General features: G+C 49.0%; 1 protein-coding gene across 10 annotated transcripts in view; it reads right to left on the bottom strand.

The window, feature by feature from the left end:
- The window catches only part of MYO9B (myosin IXB), an 89611-nt gene that overhangs the window by 14396 nt on the left and 61464 nt on the right, over window positions 1-13751 (bottom strand). For 9 of the 10 annotated variants that reach the window (XM_061601376.1, XM_061601380.1, XM_061601379.1 and 6 more), the window contains 8 exons: window positions 12313-12352; window positions 11591-11713; window positions 9038-9118; window positions 6939-7049; window positions 5701-5823; window positions 4376-4525; window positions 3386-3552; window positions 619-1494 (listed from right to left, as the gene is read on the bottom strand). In XM_061601376.1, coding sequence (XP_061457360.1) covers window positions 619-1494; window positions 3386-3552; window positions 4376-4525; window positions 5701-5823; window positions 6939-7049; window positions 9038-9118; window positions 11591-11713; window positions 12313-12352 — 1671 coding nt within the window. The remainder of the gene's footprint in view (window positions 1-618; window positions 1495-3385; window positions 3553-4375; window positions 4526-5700; window positions 5824-6938; window positions 7050-9037; window positions 9119-11590; window positions 11714-12312; window positions 12353-13751) is intronic. The other variant, XM_061601385.1, reaches the window with a different exon arrangement.

Raw genomic sequence — 13751 nt, 5'->3', positions numbered from 1 at the left:
AGCAGGGTAGTTTTTAATCAGAGTGGGCAAACCTTTGGTGCTAAACCAGAATTCTTTGGCCAGTGCCGTATGTCCTGTTGATGTGTTTCTTGGGGGTGGGGGAAACCTGCTTCAATCTGATCTTCTCACACACACCGCAAATAAAGGGGGCACCAAAGGGAATCCATTGCCTGTTCGGCTGCTATTTGGATAAGGCTAAATATGACTCTCCAGGACAGGGATGAGCAGAAGATAGATCCCAGATCTACTGGTGCATCTCAGGGTGATTTTCAGTAGATTGGCCAGGATTTCTGACTCCCAACTGCTTTAACAGCAGCAACAAAATGACTTTCCCTCACAGGGTTGTTGTGAGGATAAAACCAGTAGGGGAAGAACCACGTTCGCTCGTCCTCTTGAGCTCCTTGGGGGAGAGGCGGGATATAAACGTAATAAACAAACAAAACAAAAAATCTGTAACAGACATTTTGGTAAGACCAAACCCAAGTGGTTTAGGTGGCGGGGAGGGGGTGTGAATTCTGCCTAAGGTGCACTGGAGGTGCCCGACCCCTCACTCCTATCAGCCCACCATTCCCAGCTCCCTCTTTTCTGTTCCGCCATCCGGCACGGCGGGAGGCTCACATCAGCTGCAGAGGCGATTGGGCAGGTTCGCTCCTCTCGTCCAAGGACTGGCTGAGCGCCTCTTTCTGCCCGCTGGCCAGCCGCCTCTTCCCTTTCCAGCGCTCCCGCTTGTCCCGCAGCTTGCCTGGGTCGTCCTGGTACCGCTGGAGGTGGAAGGACGGGAGGCTGTCTAGGTCCTTCTGAGCAACCCGCTTGTTCTTGCTGGCGGGGCTCCGGAAACTCTGGCTCGAGGCCAGGTTGTTTGGGAGGCTCAAGGCCAGCTCCGAGGGCCTCTCGGGATACGTAAAGCTTTGGCTGACGCGGATCTTGGGGCTGTCCACCCTCCCTAGTCCGTTTGTCTCCTCTTTAGCTGCCCTTTCCTCTTGCTTCAGTCCCTGGGGCAGGCTGGGGAGTGGCGTGGCACTGTCCAAAGGAACGCCGTTCCCTCGTGCCCCTTCCCCCTGTGCGCTGTTGGGAAGAGGTTCAGAAGCGACGCCCGCCGCCTGCTCTTCCTCCATCACAGGCCGCCCAGGCTCTTGGCCTGCTTCCACTACCCTCGCCCTGCTGGGGGAGACTCCGGGCTGCTCCTCGAAGGCAAAGGTGACGTGCTTGTTCTGCAGCTCATTGTGCTTCAGCCCCCTCTGCCGGCGGGATTCACGCTTCTCCCGGCTGCTGGCTGCGCCCTTTGGGGAGAGGAGAGGAGACTGCTTCCCTGCATCCCCATTTTCAGCTCTGCCGTTGTCCTCTGCTGTCGGCCCAGCCGTTCCCTCCAGTGGCACCTCCAGAGCTTCCTGGTTTGAGATGGGTTCCGCTGGCTGGCCTAGCCCATTCACCTGCTGCCCGAGAGCGCAATGTTTTTCTTCCTCTTGCTTTCTATCTGTGATCATTCGATGAAATCTAGATTAAGGGTTTATGAGGGGGAGAAGGGAAAAACAACAACTGTTGTTCATTCAGGGAGGGTTCAAGAGAAGGAGAAAAGGGCACGCCAAATAGCACAGCAACCCTCCACCACCACAACCTTAAGAGTAGCCCAGGACTGGGAGTTTTCAGCAAAAAGTGCTTCCATCCCCTGGACTCCACTTCCCCACGGACCGGGCTGGCCACTGTGGAAAGCAGGACACTGGCCTCGATCTGTGTCCTTCAACTTTTGGTCCCCAGATGTTGCTGGACTACAATAATCCCGACCTAGCTGGCTGGGAGTGGTAATTTAGAAATGTCTGGGAACTCAAGGTTTTATTTAAAAAGTTATTTATTAAATTTGTATCCTACCCTTCCTCATGGAAGGCGCCCAGGGCGGCAAACAAAAACACTAAAAGCACTCTAAAACATCTTAAAAATAAAAGCCTTTAGAACATATTAACACATCTTTTTAAAACCACTTTAAAAAACCAATGCAACAGACACAGACTGGGATACGGTCTCTACTTAAAAGGCTTGTTGAAAGAGGAAGGTCTGCAATAGGCGCGGAAAAGATAACAGAGATGGCACCTGCCTAATATTTAAGGGGAGGGAGTTCCACAGGGGAGGTGCCACTACACTAAAGGTCTGCTTCCTATGTTGTGCAGAATGGACCTCCTGATAAGATGGTGTCTGCAGGCGCCCCTCACCTGCAGAGTGCAGTGATCGACTGGGCATATCAGGGATAAGACGGTCTTTCAGGTATCCTGGTTCCAAGCATATAGGGCTTTGTACACCAAAACTAGAACCCTGAACTTGGCCTGGTAGCAAATGGGCAGCCAGTGCAATTCTTTCAGCCAGCCTGCCCAGTGAGTGGTCTCGCCACTGCATTTTGCACCAGCTGTAGCTTCCGGACCAACCTCAAGGGCAGCCCCGCATAGAGCACTTTACAGTAATCCAGCCTGGAGGTTACCAGTGCGTCAGGCTATCTCAGTCCAGAAACCAGCAGAAGCTGGTAAAAGGCACTCCTTGCCACTGAGATCACCTTAGCATCTGGTGACAAAGATGGATCCAAGAGCACCCCCAGAGTACGAACCTGCTCTTTCAGAGGGAGTATAACACCATCCACAGCAGGCAACTGACCAATTATTCAGACTTGGGAACCACCAACCCACAGTGCCTCTGTCTTGCTAGGATTCAGACTCAGTTTATTGGCCCTCATCCAGCCCACCATCGAGCCCAGGCAGCGGTCCAGGGCTTGCACAGCCTCTCCCAATTCAGACGTTATAGAGCTGGGTATCATCAGCGTACTGCTGACACTTTGCCCCAAATTTCTTGACGACTGCTCCCAAGGACTTCATATAGATGTTAAACATTAAAGAGGTTTACAACACGTTAAAAACAACCACCACCACAGAATAAAAAATAAACATTAAAAATACAGTAACAAAGGTCAACTGTTGCAAAAAAAGATATATACCACTTAATGCCATAGTTCCGACGCTGTATACATAGAAATACATCGTAAAAATCAGTTAAAAGTAACCATAATTTCAGAAAAATTCACTTAAAATGTCTGCTGAGATTTAAAAAGGCTTCACCAAGCACTGGACGTCCATTGGGGGCTGTCTGATCTCAGCCAGAACTAGGTTCCACAGGATTGGGCCCAAAGAGCTGAACACCTAAAGACCTCGTTGATCAGGCGGGGATATAAAAGGTAGCAGGTGGTTCTTAAGGTATCCTGGACCCAAACTGTTAAGTTTCTTGTAAATTAATACAAAAGTTGAAGAACAAGACAGACCCCTGGTCTGATCCAGCAGGATTCTTCTTACGCACTTAAATTTTACCTTTTGGGGTTAAACACAAATACACACACGCAAGCCTTACTCACCTCTTACGCTGGAGGTGTCCTCGGACCAGAGCTTGAAGGAGGCAAATCCTTGCTTTCGTCTGGCGGTAAGACTTCCACTCCCTGTAACCACGCCATGCCGACTGGATGTAGACGGCAGCGTTCTCCCTCTCCAGCGCCCTGCGGACGCGGTATGAACGCCAGCAAGCCTGCAGCCAAAAAGCAAAGGTGAGAAGAAGCAGCCCACAGGTAGGTGCGGACGAGGGACCACTTCTTTTCCAGCCCGTGCGTTTCACATGGGTGTTTATGCATAAGTCCGTTCCATCTGGTTTCCAGATTAATCTACAGATCTTTTTGAAAAAAAGTCGGCATAGAAATTCATCTTTAAATACACAGTTAAATGGAAATGTGGATCCTCTTACTGTGATTGGGCATTCTAGAGAGGTCTACTGAGACACCCACATGATGGATTGTGTGTCCCAATTCCCCCTGGAAAAATTTGGACACACAACCATCATATGGATGCCTCACATGCCAACCTGACAAGCAATTTTTATCACAAAGTATAAATTTTAAATACACATTTTATCTCCACGTACACCTTTCTAAACTCGTTTTTTCATAAAATACAAATGTTAACATGAATTTTGAACAGGAACTGTACTGCAGATACCAGAGAACCTTGAAATCCGGAGGACAATTGCATTCTGAGCTGTGTATTAGTTCAGGAGACATTAATTAGACCAGCTCACTTAAAGATGTGGGGCCGGACAAATAAGGGCTGCAGATGCCAGAGGGGCCATCGCTCAAGTGACCAAGCACCTGCTGTGCACTCAGGTGCAGTCCCTGGCAGCAGCTCCCAGGTAGGGCTGGGAAAAAGACTCCATTCCTGAAGCCCTGGGGAGCCACTGACTGCCAGTCAGTGTAGACATTACTGGTCTGACTCGGTATGAGGCAACTCCCGACGTCCCTATGAAAGAAGGGAGCGCTGGGGGCGGGAAGAGGCAGGCAGCTACCGGCAGGCTCTCTGACCTGCAAAGTGACGGCTGCCTGGCGGGCCCGGAGGAAGCGCCTTCTCTCCAACACCATCCGCAGCCAGCTCTGGAGGAGGATGATTTTCTGGATGACTTCCTTGTGTAGAGTCTCCTGGAGCACCTGCCGCACAGCTTCCTTCATGAACACCTGGGATGGCAAGAATGGCCCCCCTCGGTCACTAAAAAGAAAAAAAGAGGCCAACGCCAGCCTCTTCCATGGCTGGTTTCCTGCCATTTAAAAACCCGCTTTTCACCCACTTATTATCTCCTAATAAGAGTCTCACGTCAATAAAACAGAGTGGTAATGATGGGGGTCCTGCCATCAGCCTTACAAAAACTCAAAAGGCAAGGGGCGCCAGGAAAGGGGGAGCGGAGGGGAGAAAACCGAGGTGGGAGATCAGTTCTTAAAGTCCAGAATAAAGTGGTGAACTATAAGAGGGCATTCATAGCCAATTCAGGCCAGGCTGATTTTCCCTTAAGTGAATGGTGGCTGAAAAGAGGCTCCCTGCTGCTGATGCCCTGATCATTCATGTTCAAGGTCTTCTTGTTAATATATAAAGCCCTGAACAACTTGGCACCAGGTCACCCGAAAGACTGCCTGCCCCTGTAAGACCTCCTGGGGAAATTCTACTCGTGCTACCACAGCCTGCAGAATATTATAGAGCGGTGACACGAAAACAAGCATTTCCAACTATTGCCCTTCCCTCGGCCAGATCTGAAGCAGCCCCATCAGTTGCTTTGGAGACGTCTTTGTAAAGACACGACCTTTTAGCCCAGGCTTTCCCTAACCCATAAGATTGGACACTGTTTTTTTATTCATTTGATTCCCCCAAATTTCTGTTGTTGTATTGCTTGTATATTTTGTACATTACTTACTGGTTTTATGTCATATTTTGGTTTTAATGATATTGCTTGTTGTTCTTATATTCTACACCACTTCAGAGATTTTAATATGAAGCGGTTTATAAATGCTGTTAATGTAAATGTACTGCCTTTAAGTCGATTCCTGCTTATGGCGACCCTACGAACAGGGTTTTCATGAGGCTGAGAGGCAGTGACTGGCTCAAGGTCACCCAGTGAGCTTCATGGCTGCGTGGGGATTTGAACCCTGGTCTCCCAGGTCGTAGTCCAACACCTTCACCACTAGGCCACACTGGCTCTCATAAATGCTGTTAAATAAAATAAAATTAATGTGTGCACTGGAAGGGGCTGAAAAAAGGGGCCTCCCCCTTGATACACAACATACATAAGGATTGTGGCGACGGGAGTGTGTGGCTGAAGGAGGGGTCGGGTGGGCATTTTCCCTTTTTTAAAAAAACAGACCTTGGTCTTCCCTATTTGATAGTTGTTTGTATCCAGCCGCAGCTTGGTCAGCAAGGCTAAGATCTCCTCCCGAGAGGCTTCGGCGTTCTTGGGCAGCAGCACTTGGAACTGGTCGACAAAATCCTGGGAAGGGCGGCAGGAATGACAAGCAAAGAGTGGCCAACTTAGTAGAGCACTCAGAAGACGAGGGCCAAACCGGGGGGGGGGGAGTGGTGGTGGAGAGAGAGTATCTGGAGCCTGCCCTCCACAAGAAGGAAGTGTGATCCAGACTTAAAGGGCCAAGCTCCTTAAGACACCCCTGAAGCTACGAAGGAGCAGCCCTTCCGACACGCCCCAAAGCCACATGTGCATCGTGTTACAGCTGTAGGCTGTTGTGCCTCCTTGTAAAGGTCGGTGCATCTCCCCGCACAAAAAACCTCCAGCGCTGCCTGGTTCACACCTTTTTCTACCCTCATGGCCACGTGACACCTTGCATGCAGCAGGAAGTGTGGGGGCAGGGGGTAAACCAAGGCGCAGTGGCATGAATGCAGAGGGCCCCAGGTCCAACTCCCCGGACATCTCCAATTTCTGCAAAGGTTCAGGTAGCCGGTGATGGGGTGGGGGTCCGAGATCCCCTCTGTGCTTGAGATCATGGCAGGATGCTCCCAGTCAGAGTAGGCAATACTGGGCTACATGGACAAATAGTCCGATGTAGTAAAACGCAGCTTGAGGTTTGCAACACCTATGATGGACCCGGCCTCAGATACCTTCAACTAAAAAGCCTCAACACGGAGGATAAAACCTATCAATGGCTATTTAGCCACGGTGGCCACTGTTGGAGGCAGCCAGTGCCTCTGAACGCCAGTTGCTGGGAATCCCAAGTGCGGAGAGAGTTGCTGTGGGGACACTCAGGTTCTGCTTGGGGGCTTCCCAGGAGAGGCACCTGATTTGGCCACTATGGGAACAGAATGCTGGACTAGAGTGGCCCCTTTTGGCCTGACCCAGCACTGCTGGGCATTTCTTACGTGCAGGTAGAAGGAAATTATTCAAGAGCAGGGAGAGAAAAGACGTAGCTGGCTGTTTTCAAGGTACCCACTAAAAAACCACAGGGGGAGAGAGACTTCTGTCCTAACCCTAGCTGAAAATAAACTTGGTCAGGGTCTCTGGTGGTTACTGGAGTAGGAGGTTCAGTCATTCAAGTGGGCCTTTTCGGGCACAAGGGCAGGGGTAACTGCATGATTCAGAGCACTTGACAGTACCTGGAAGTTAAATTTGGCACTGTAGCCAGACTGGCGGATCCTCACGGTTTCCAGCATCCCTGTGTATCTTAGCTGCTGGAGCACAAGCCACTCATCAAACAGAAGCTCCCTCTGGAAGAGAAGAAAGAGCAGAGGATCAAGCAGAGCTTTGCACGCCGACACCATCACCTCCCCAACTCCCAAAGAGAAGTGCCCGTCCTCAGGAAAGTGCATCGCTGGAGTCACCCCCACACTCTCTGCCCAGCAGCTCCAGCCCAGCAAATGGACGGGGCAGGATTCGCCATTCATGTGGGCTGCAACTAATCAATCAATCAGCTAATGGACTGACTGATTAAGAAGGTGCCCCTAGCTAATTGGGAAGCATGTCTTTAAAAAAAAATACTAAAACATTTTTGGGAAATTTCTTGCACAAACTAGAGGGTGTGTGCATGCCCTTCTTAGAGGGTGCTTTCTTCCTCCTCTCTCGCAGGCAGGAAGGCCTCTTCTGCGATGGCACCTGCCTTAACACATCACCGAAAAACCCAAGGATGCTTCTGCCTCCAGAGCTATTGCTATTACATTCTTTAGAAATGCATGCAGATTTAACCAACTCATGAGCCAATTAAAACAATAATTAATCACCTTGTTTTAAAATCAGTCAAGAGCCAAAGTTAAACTCCGTGATGATCTCCGGTTATTGTTTTGCTGTTTTGTCCTTGCCTGACTGAAGACGCTGGTGGGAGATTTTCGGCTCCAACCATTTGCTCCTCTGCCTGTTTGCTCTTGGCCAAAACCGAAAGGCAGGCAAAGAATCCTCATACACCCACTTGTGTGCAAGCAGCAGGGTATCAAGGGGGCAGGACAGCCCAAACCCAGGAAAGGCGACCCACACACAGGAAGCTTGGGGGCGATTAGCTCCTGGAAAGAGTCGGGGCAGAGACCCAGGACCCAGATGTGCACATGCTAATCACGGGGCAGCCAACATGATGCCCTCCAGCACCTCTGACCCATGACACATGCTGCCACTGGGAAGGAGTTGTAGCCTGCAACATCTACAGCAGGGATGGGAAACGTCTGTGGCTCTCCAGCTGTTGCTGCACTTCAACGCCCCCCATCATCATCATCACCTTGGGCCACTGGCCAAGCTGCCTACTGGAACTGGAGTCCAGCGACATCCAGAGGGCCAGAGGTGCTCCCCCCCTTGCTCACAGGAGAGACATTCCTTGCTCACAGGAAAGAATGCGTCTACTGAGGAGAGGCGTCCCTCCATCCCTTGCATGCAGACGCCCACAATTGTCCCTGACAACTGGCCATGCTTGGAACTGGAGTCCAGCAACATCTCTGTTGGCTATCCGTGTGCTAATTAGTATTATAGTTATGTACCTTCAAGTTGATTACGACTTATGGTGACCCTATGAATCAGTGACCTCCAATAGCATCTGTCATGAACCACCCTGTTCAGATCTTGCAAGTTCAGGTCTGTGGCTTCCTTTATGGAATCAATCCCTCTCTTGTTTGGCCTTCCTCTTTTTCTACTCCCTTCTGTTTTTTCCCAGCATTATGGTCTTTTCTAGTGAATCATGTCTTCTCATTATGTGTCCAAAGTATGATAACCTCAGTTTCATATTTTTAGCTTCTAGTGACAGTTCTGGTTTAATTTCTTCTAACACCCAGTTATTTGTCTTTTTGGTATCCACAAAGCTCTCCTCCAACACCACATTTCAAATGAGTTGATTTTTCTCTTACCCGCTTTTTTCACTGTCCAACTTTCACATCCATACATAGAGATTGGGAATACCGTGGTCTGAATGATCCTGACTTTAGTGTTCAGTGACACATCTTTGCATTTGAGGACCTTTTCTAGTTCTCTCATAGCTGCCCTCCCCAGTCCTAGCATTCTTCTGATTTCTTGACTATTGCCTCCATTTTGGTTAACAGCTAATTAGTATCCAGACTTGCAAATTCATGTTGACTTGCAGAGAAAAAAGTGCCCTTGCAAGCATATATATTTATGGGGCTCAAGAGGCCCTGGGATGCTCCCTGCAACGCTCCTAACTGGAGCCCCCCCCCATACACACTTAATGCAATGTTTTGTCCTGGGAAGGGATCAAACCTCCTACCTTCTCGGAGTTGGAGCGGATGCAGCGGATGAAGAAGGGCTCAGCTCTGCCGAGGGTCTCCAGCAGCTTGTTGAGGGATGTCTGCAATGGGTCACACAAGCAGGGAGGAGTCAGGCACTGTCCCCCAGAGGAAGCCCATCCTTTGGGCAGGAGAGAGACCCGATGGGACACCTCACCCTCCTTCCGCAAGGCCTCGAGGCCACAGGCAACATACGCCGGGGGAGGGCTCTGCAGAGATTTACAATCCTGATAGATGGATGCAGGCCAAGTGTATCTATGTGAGTCACACAGGAAGCTGCCTGATAGCGAGTCAGGCCACTGGTCCATTTAGCCCTACACTGACAGGGAGCAGCTCCCCTCGGTTGCAGGCTGGTGTTGTTTCCCAGCCCCACTGGGAGCTGCCAGGAAGTGAGCCTGGGATCTTCTGCCTGCAAAGCGCATCCTCTGCTGCTGAACTATTTATTTATTTATTTATTAAATTTATACCCCGCCTTATGACCAAAAGGCCCTCAAGGCCCTCAGGTTGCTCCTTACGGACCTTTCCTGCCACGGTGCTCTGCCTCCTGCAATTCTGCTCCCCAGGGAAGTTCCCCTAGTACATGGATGGGGAACCTCAGGCCTAGGGGCCAAACGCGGCCCTCCAGGCCTCTCTGCCTGGCCCTCCAGGCCACCCCCCACAGGCCACCCTTGAGTGATGCTGCCTGCCTGGATGGAGAATACAGAAGGGTGTGCATAGAAAGTAGCCTGTGGTACAAAGATAAAATGCGCCGATGTTGCTCCTCCAACTTTTGCAGTTAATAAAAATTAGAAGTAAAAAATAAAAGACATATATCAGGCGGTAGAGCAGCCCTCCTTAGGAAGGCTACACAACAGAAGCCCTTCAAAAGCCACGTTCCGGGGTTAAGAAAGCAAAAGCATGGGAGAAATGTTTTTGCCTGGTGCCTAAAGATGGATAATGATGGCGCTAGGGGTACCTCCCTGGGGAGAACGTGCTACAAATTTGGGGGGGGGGGAAGGCACCATTGAGAAGGCCTGTTCTGGTCTTGCCCCTCTCCACGCCTCCTGTGGAGGGCCTCAGATGCCGAGTCCTTGTGCGACTGCACAGTTTACCAGTCCAGGCTTTTCAGGAAATTTTGACTGGGCTCATGTGGGTTTTAAATGCTCCTCTGTTGTGACTTTATTCCATTTCCTATTGGATAAGTGCAATGTTTTGAGGGATGTCTGCAATATGTAAGCCAGTGTGGTGTAGTGGTTAGTGTGTGGGACTATGACCTGGGAGACCAGGGTTCGAATCCGCCCCCAGCCATGAAGCTCCCTGGGTGACCTTGGGCCAGTCCCTTGGGATGCCCCAACCACAATTTTTGTCATTTTGGGAGGCTTAGAGCCAGTGTGGTGTAGTGGTTAAGGTGTGGGACTACGACCTGGGAGACCAGGATTCCAATCCCCACCCAGCCATGAAGCTCACTGGGTGACCTTGGGCCAGTCACTGCCTCTCAGCCTCAGAGGGAGGCAATGGGGAACCCCCTCTGAATACCACTTACCATGAAAACCCTAGTCGTAGGGTCGCCATATGTCAGGATCGACTTGAAGGCAGCCCATTTCCATTTTTCATGTAATGTGCAACTTTCAGCACTGCATAAACTGCTTTGGGGAGTTTGTATACTTTAAAAAGCGGCATATAAATGCTTAAAAAATAAAATAAATAATAATTGACTGGGATCCCAAGAATCTTAACAAGTAGTTTTGGCCATAGAGGCAGAAGTCCATACAGTCGTTCCTACAGATGCCGTTGCAGCCAGGCTCAAAGGAGGGATTGGGCAGAAGAGCGGGATCATGACCCCTTAAGCATGTGCCATGACAGGTGGATGCAGGTTTCCCCAAAAAAACCCACTTGATCAGAACTCGCATAGGGGCCGCAGAGAGACCATGAAGAAAAGCAGGCGTCTAACAGCAAGGGGAGTACTAAAGAGGTAAACATGCTAGGGCAGGGAGTGGAGTACATGCACGGCCCTCCAGACTATGTGGAACTTCAACTCCCAGCAGCTAGCAAGGTCCAACAGGCAGGAATGACAGAGGAGTTGGGAGTCCAGCAATATTTTGTTTTGCTTGGTGGTGAGCCCACCCCCACCCCCCAGGCCAGGGGTTCCACTGTAGTACCACTCTAACAATTAATGTTTTTAATTGTTGATTAATGTTTTTAATTGTTGATTAATGTTTTTAATTGTTGTTTAATGTTTTTAATTGTTGTTTAATGTTTTTAATTGTTGTAAACTGCCCAGAGAGCTTTGGTTATGGGGCAGTATGTACATGCAATAAATAATAACAACAAGAAGACGTTTTTCCTGATGTTCAGCTGAAATCTGGCTTCCTGCAACTTGAGCCCATTATTCCGTGTCCTGCACTCCGGGACGATCGAGAAGGGATCCTGGCCCTCCTCTATGTGACAACTTTTCAAGGACTTGCCCTCAATTCCTGCCTTGGTGGTCTGAAAGAGAGGCGGCTTCCTTTTGAACTGGCTGTCAAGGTAGCCCCTCCCACTGGGCACCTGCTTACCTGGAACTGAGCGCTGATGCTTGGCGGCTTCTTCTTCTTGTGCAAGTGAAGGAGAGATTTCGTGGTCCGGTCGTGCAACGTCATGCTCACAATGAGCTTCAGGGACTTTGAGTCCAGCAAGTTCTGCGGTAGAAGAGATGGGCCACTGTTAACCACAGAGGCAGCTGCAATAGCCCCAGAGCAGAGCTCACAGCAGCTGGGGTTGAGGGGCTAGCAAGCCAAGTGGGAGGAATTTAATTTGCACTTGTGCTGGCATTCCGCAGTTGTTTTACTGCCAGCTGCAGGGGGATTTCCGAAGAATAGTCAAATGCCATGCATTGGCTTTCCAGTCACCTTTGATTGCCTGTGTATTTTCAGTCTCTTCATAAGGGCTGGAAACTTAGCTTTTTGTTTTAAACAGCGCCTGAGACACTCAGGTGCCTGAACTCTGCTCAGCAGAAGCTTGTGCAGGTTAACTGCACATGTATACAACACACCCCTGCATATATCATTCCCCATCTCTAGGTTGCGGGTGTGAGTTTGCACAAGGTTTTGAGCCCTTGTTTGAGCAGAATTCACATACTGCGAACTGAATTTGATGCTGTGTTAAATTCATACACATTTTCAGTACATATACACGGGAAGCCTACCCCAACATGCCCACCCCATCCCACCAAAATAGTTACTTTTTAAAAAGAAAAACAAAACCCAGCAAATCTCAAGATGCTCTCGATAAATCTTACCTTTGGGATGACCTGCTTTTGTTTAGGACCCCTGCTCTTCCTGTTGAAATATTTTTTTAAAATAAAGTTATTGGGGAGATAAAATGCTAATAGGCCATCCAAGTTTGGTTAGTTCAGCAAAGGCATGCCTTGCACATTAGATCAAGGAAAACAGGCAGAGAACCAGGGGATGGAGCAGCAATTCTAAATGGGTTGGAGTGGCTGGGAAAGGTGGAACCAAGTGATCCTGTTTTCCTATTCTGCACACTAATTCTGCGCTGTGCTGCCAACTCCTGCGATTTTGCAAGGCTCTTTCCTGATTTGCTTTTAAGTCACGAACCTTAAAAAAAAGTAAGTCAGGATTTCAGATTCTTTAAGCAACCAAAACAAAAACTCCTTGCTTCCCCCCTCCAACATATGAAACCACAAAACACGTGTGTGTGCGGCAGAAACAGGACTCTCGTCTTTTTTCCAGAATTTAAAAAGGGACATTAAAAAAGAACAAGATTTGTGTTCCTGAAAACAAGAGCTCTTCTTCAAATTTTATTTTGGATGGTAGATATGGACCAAGACCACCTGATCCCTGACCAATCGCTGAAGTCTTTGGGTGGGGGGAGTTACTGTTAGTGGTCCCCCATGGCTCCGCTTGCGAATCGTGCACTCAGGACTGCAGGCCCAATTTTATGGAACTCCTTTCCTGATGAAGTTAGATAGGCCCCCCTCCTGTTGATCTTCCAGTACCTACTGAAGACTTTTTACAAAAAAATTCCACCAGGCATTTTAACTAAATTCTGGTTTTATTCATTTAATTTGTTGTACTGAGTTAGCGGGACACTGCTTAGAGATGCCTATAGCCAAGTGACAATTGGTCAAAATAAATATGAATTTAAAAAATCAAGCTGCCAGGGAGGCTCTCTTAGCTGCGCCATGGAAACGTAGGGGAAGAACCTTCTTGGTGGAGATGCCTCAGCTCTGGAACTCCCTCACCCATTCTAAGTTTCTGAACGGATAATTTACCAGGCTTTTGTTTAGCCTGACAGTTGTAATTTATCTTCTGTGCATGTCTGTTGTGGGTTTTTTTTAGTGTTTGCATTATGCTATGTTGGCTTTGTTTTATTTTTTAACCCTGCTCTGCAATTGCATTTGCTACAAAGAGCAGGACAGGAAATGTTTTAAACAAAAACCAATTAATAAATGCATGGACACGACAGCACTTGTGGCAAAGCTCAAAAACACAGGCTGGGTTGAGAAATCCACCAAAATCTTGCATTTTCAGCACAAATCCAAAAACTGAAAGGTGGGTGGGTTCTTCGATGCCGGCCGCTGTTTAATTTTTTTTGCAAATGTTTGCTTAGCTCTGCATTATTCATTCTCCTCTGCACAAATTTTACAAAGCAAGAAAATCTGAGTATTCCCCCCGCCCCCTGGCCGCCAGCCTTCTGTCGCCACCACAAACTCAC

This window comes from Rhineura floridana, chromosome 18 (assembly GCF_030035675.1).
Source record: "Rhineura floridana isolate rRhiFlo1 chromosome 18, rRhiFlo1.hap2, whole genome shotgun sequence".
NCBI classification, from domain to species: Eukaryota; Metazoa; Chordata; class Lepidosauria; order Squamata; family Rhineuridae; genus Rhineura; species Rhineura floridana.
This window is presented reverse-complemented; position numbering and strand designations above follow the sequence as displayed.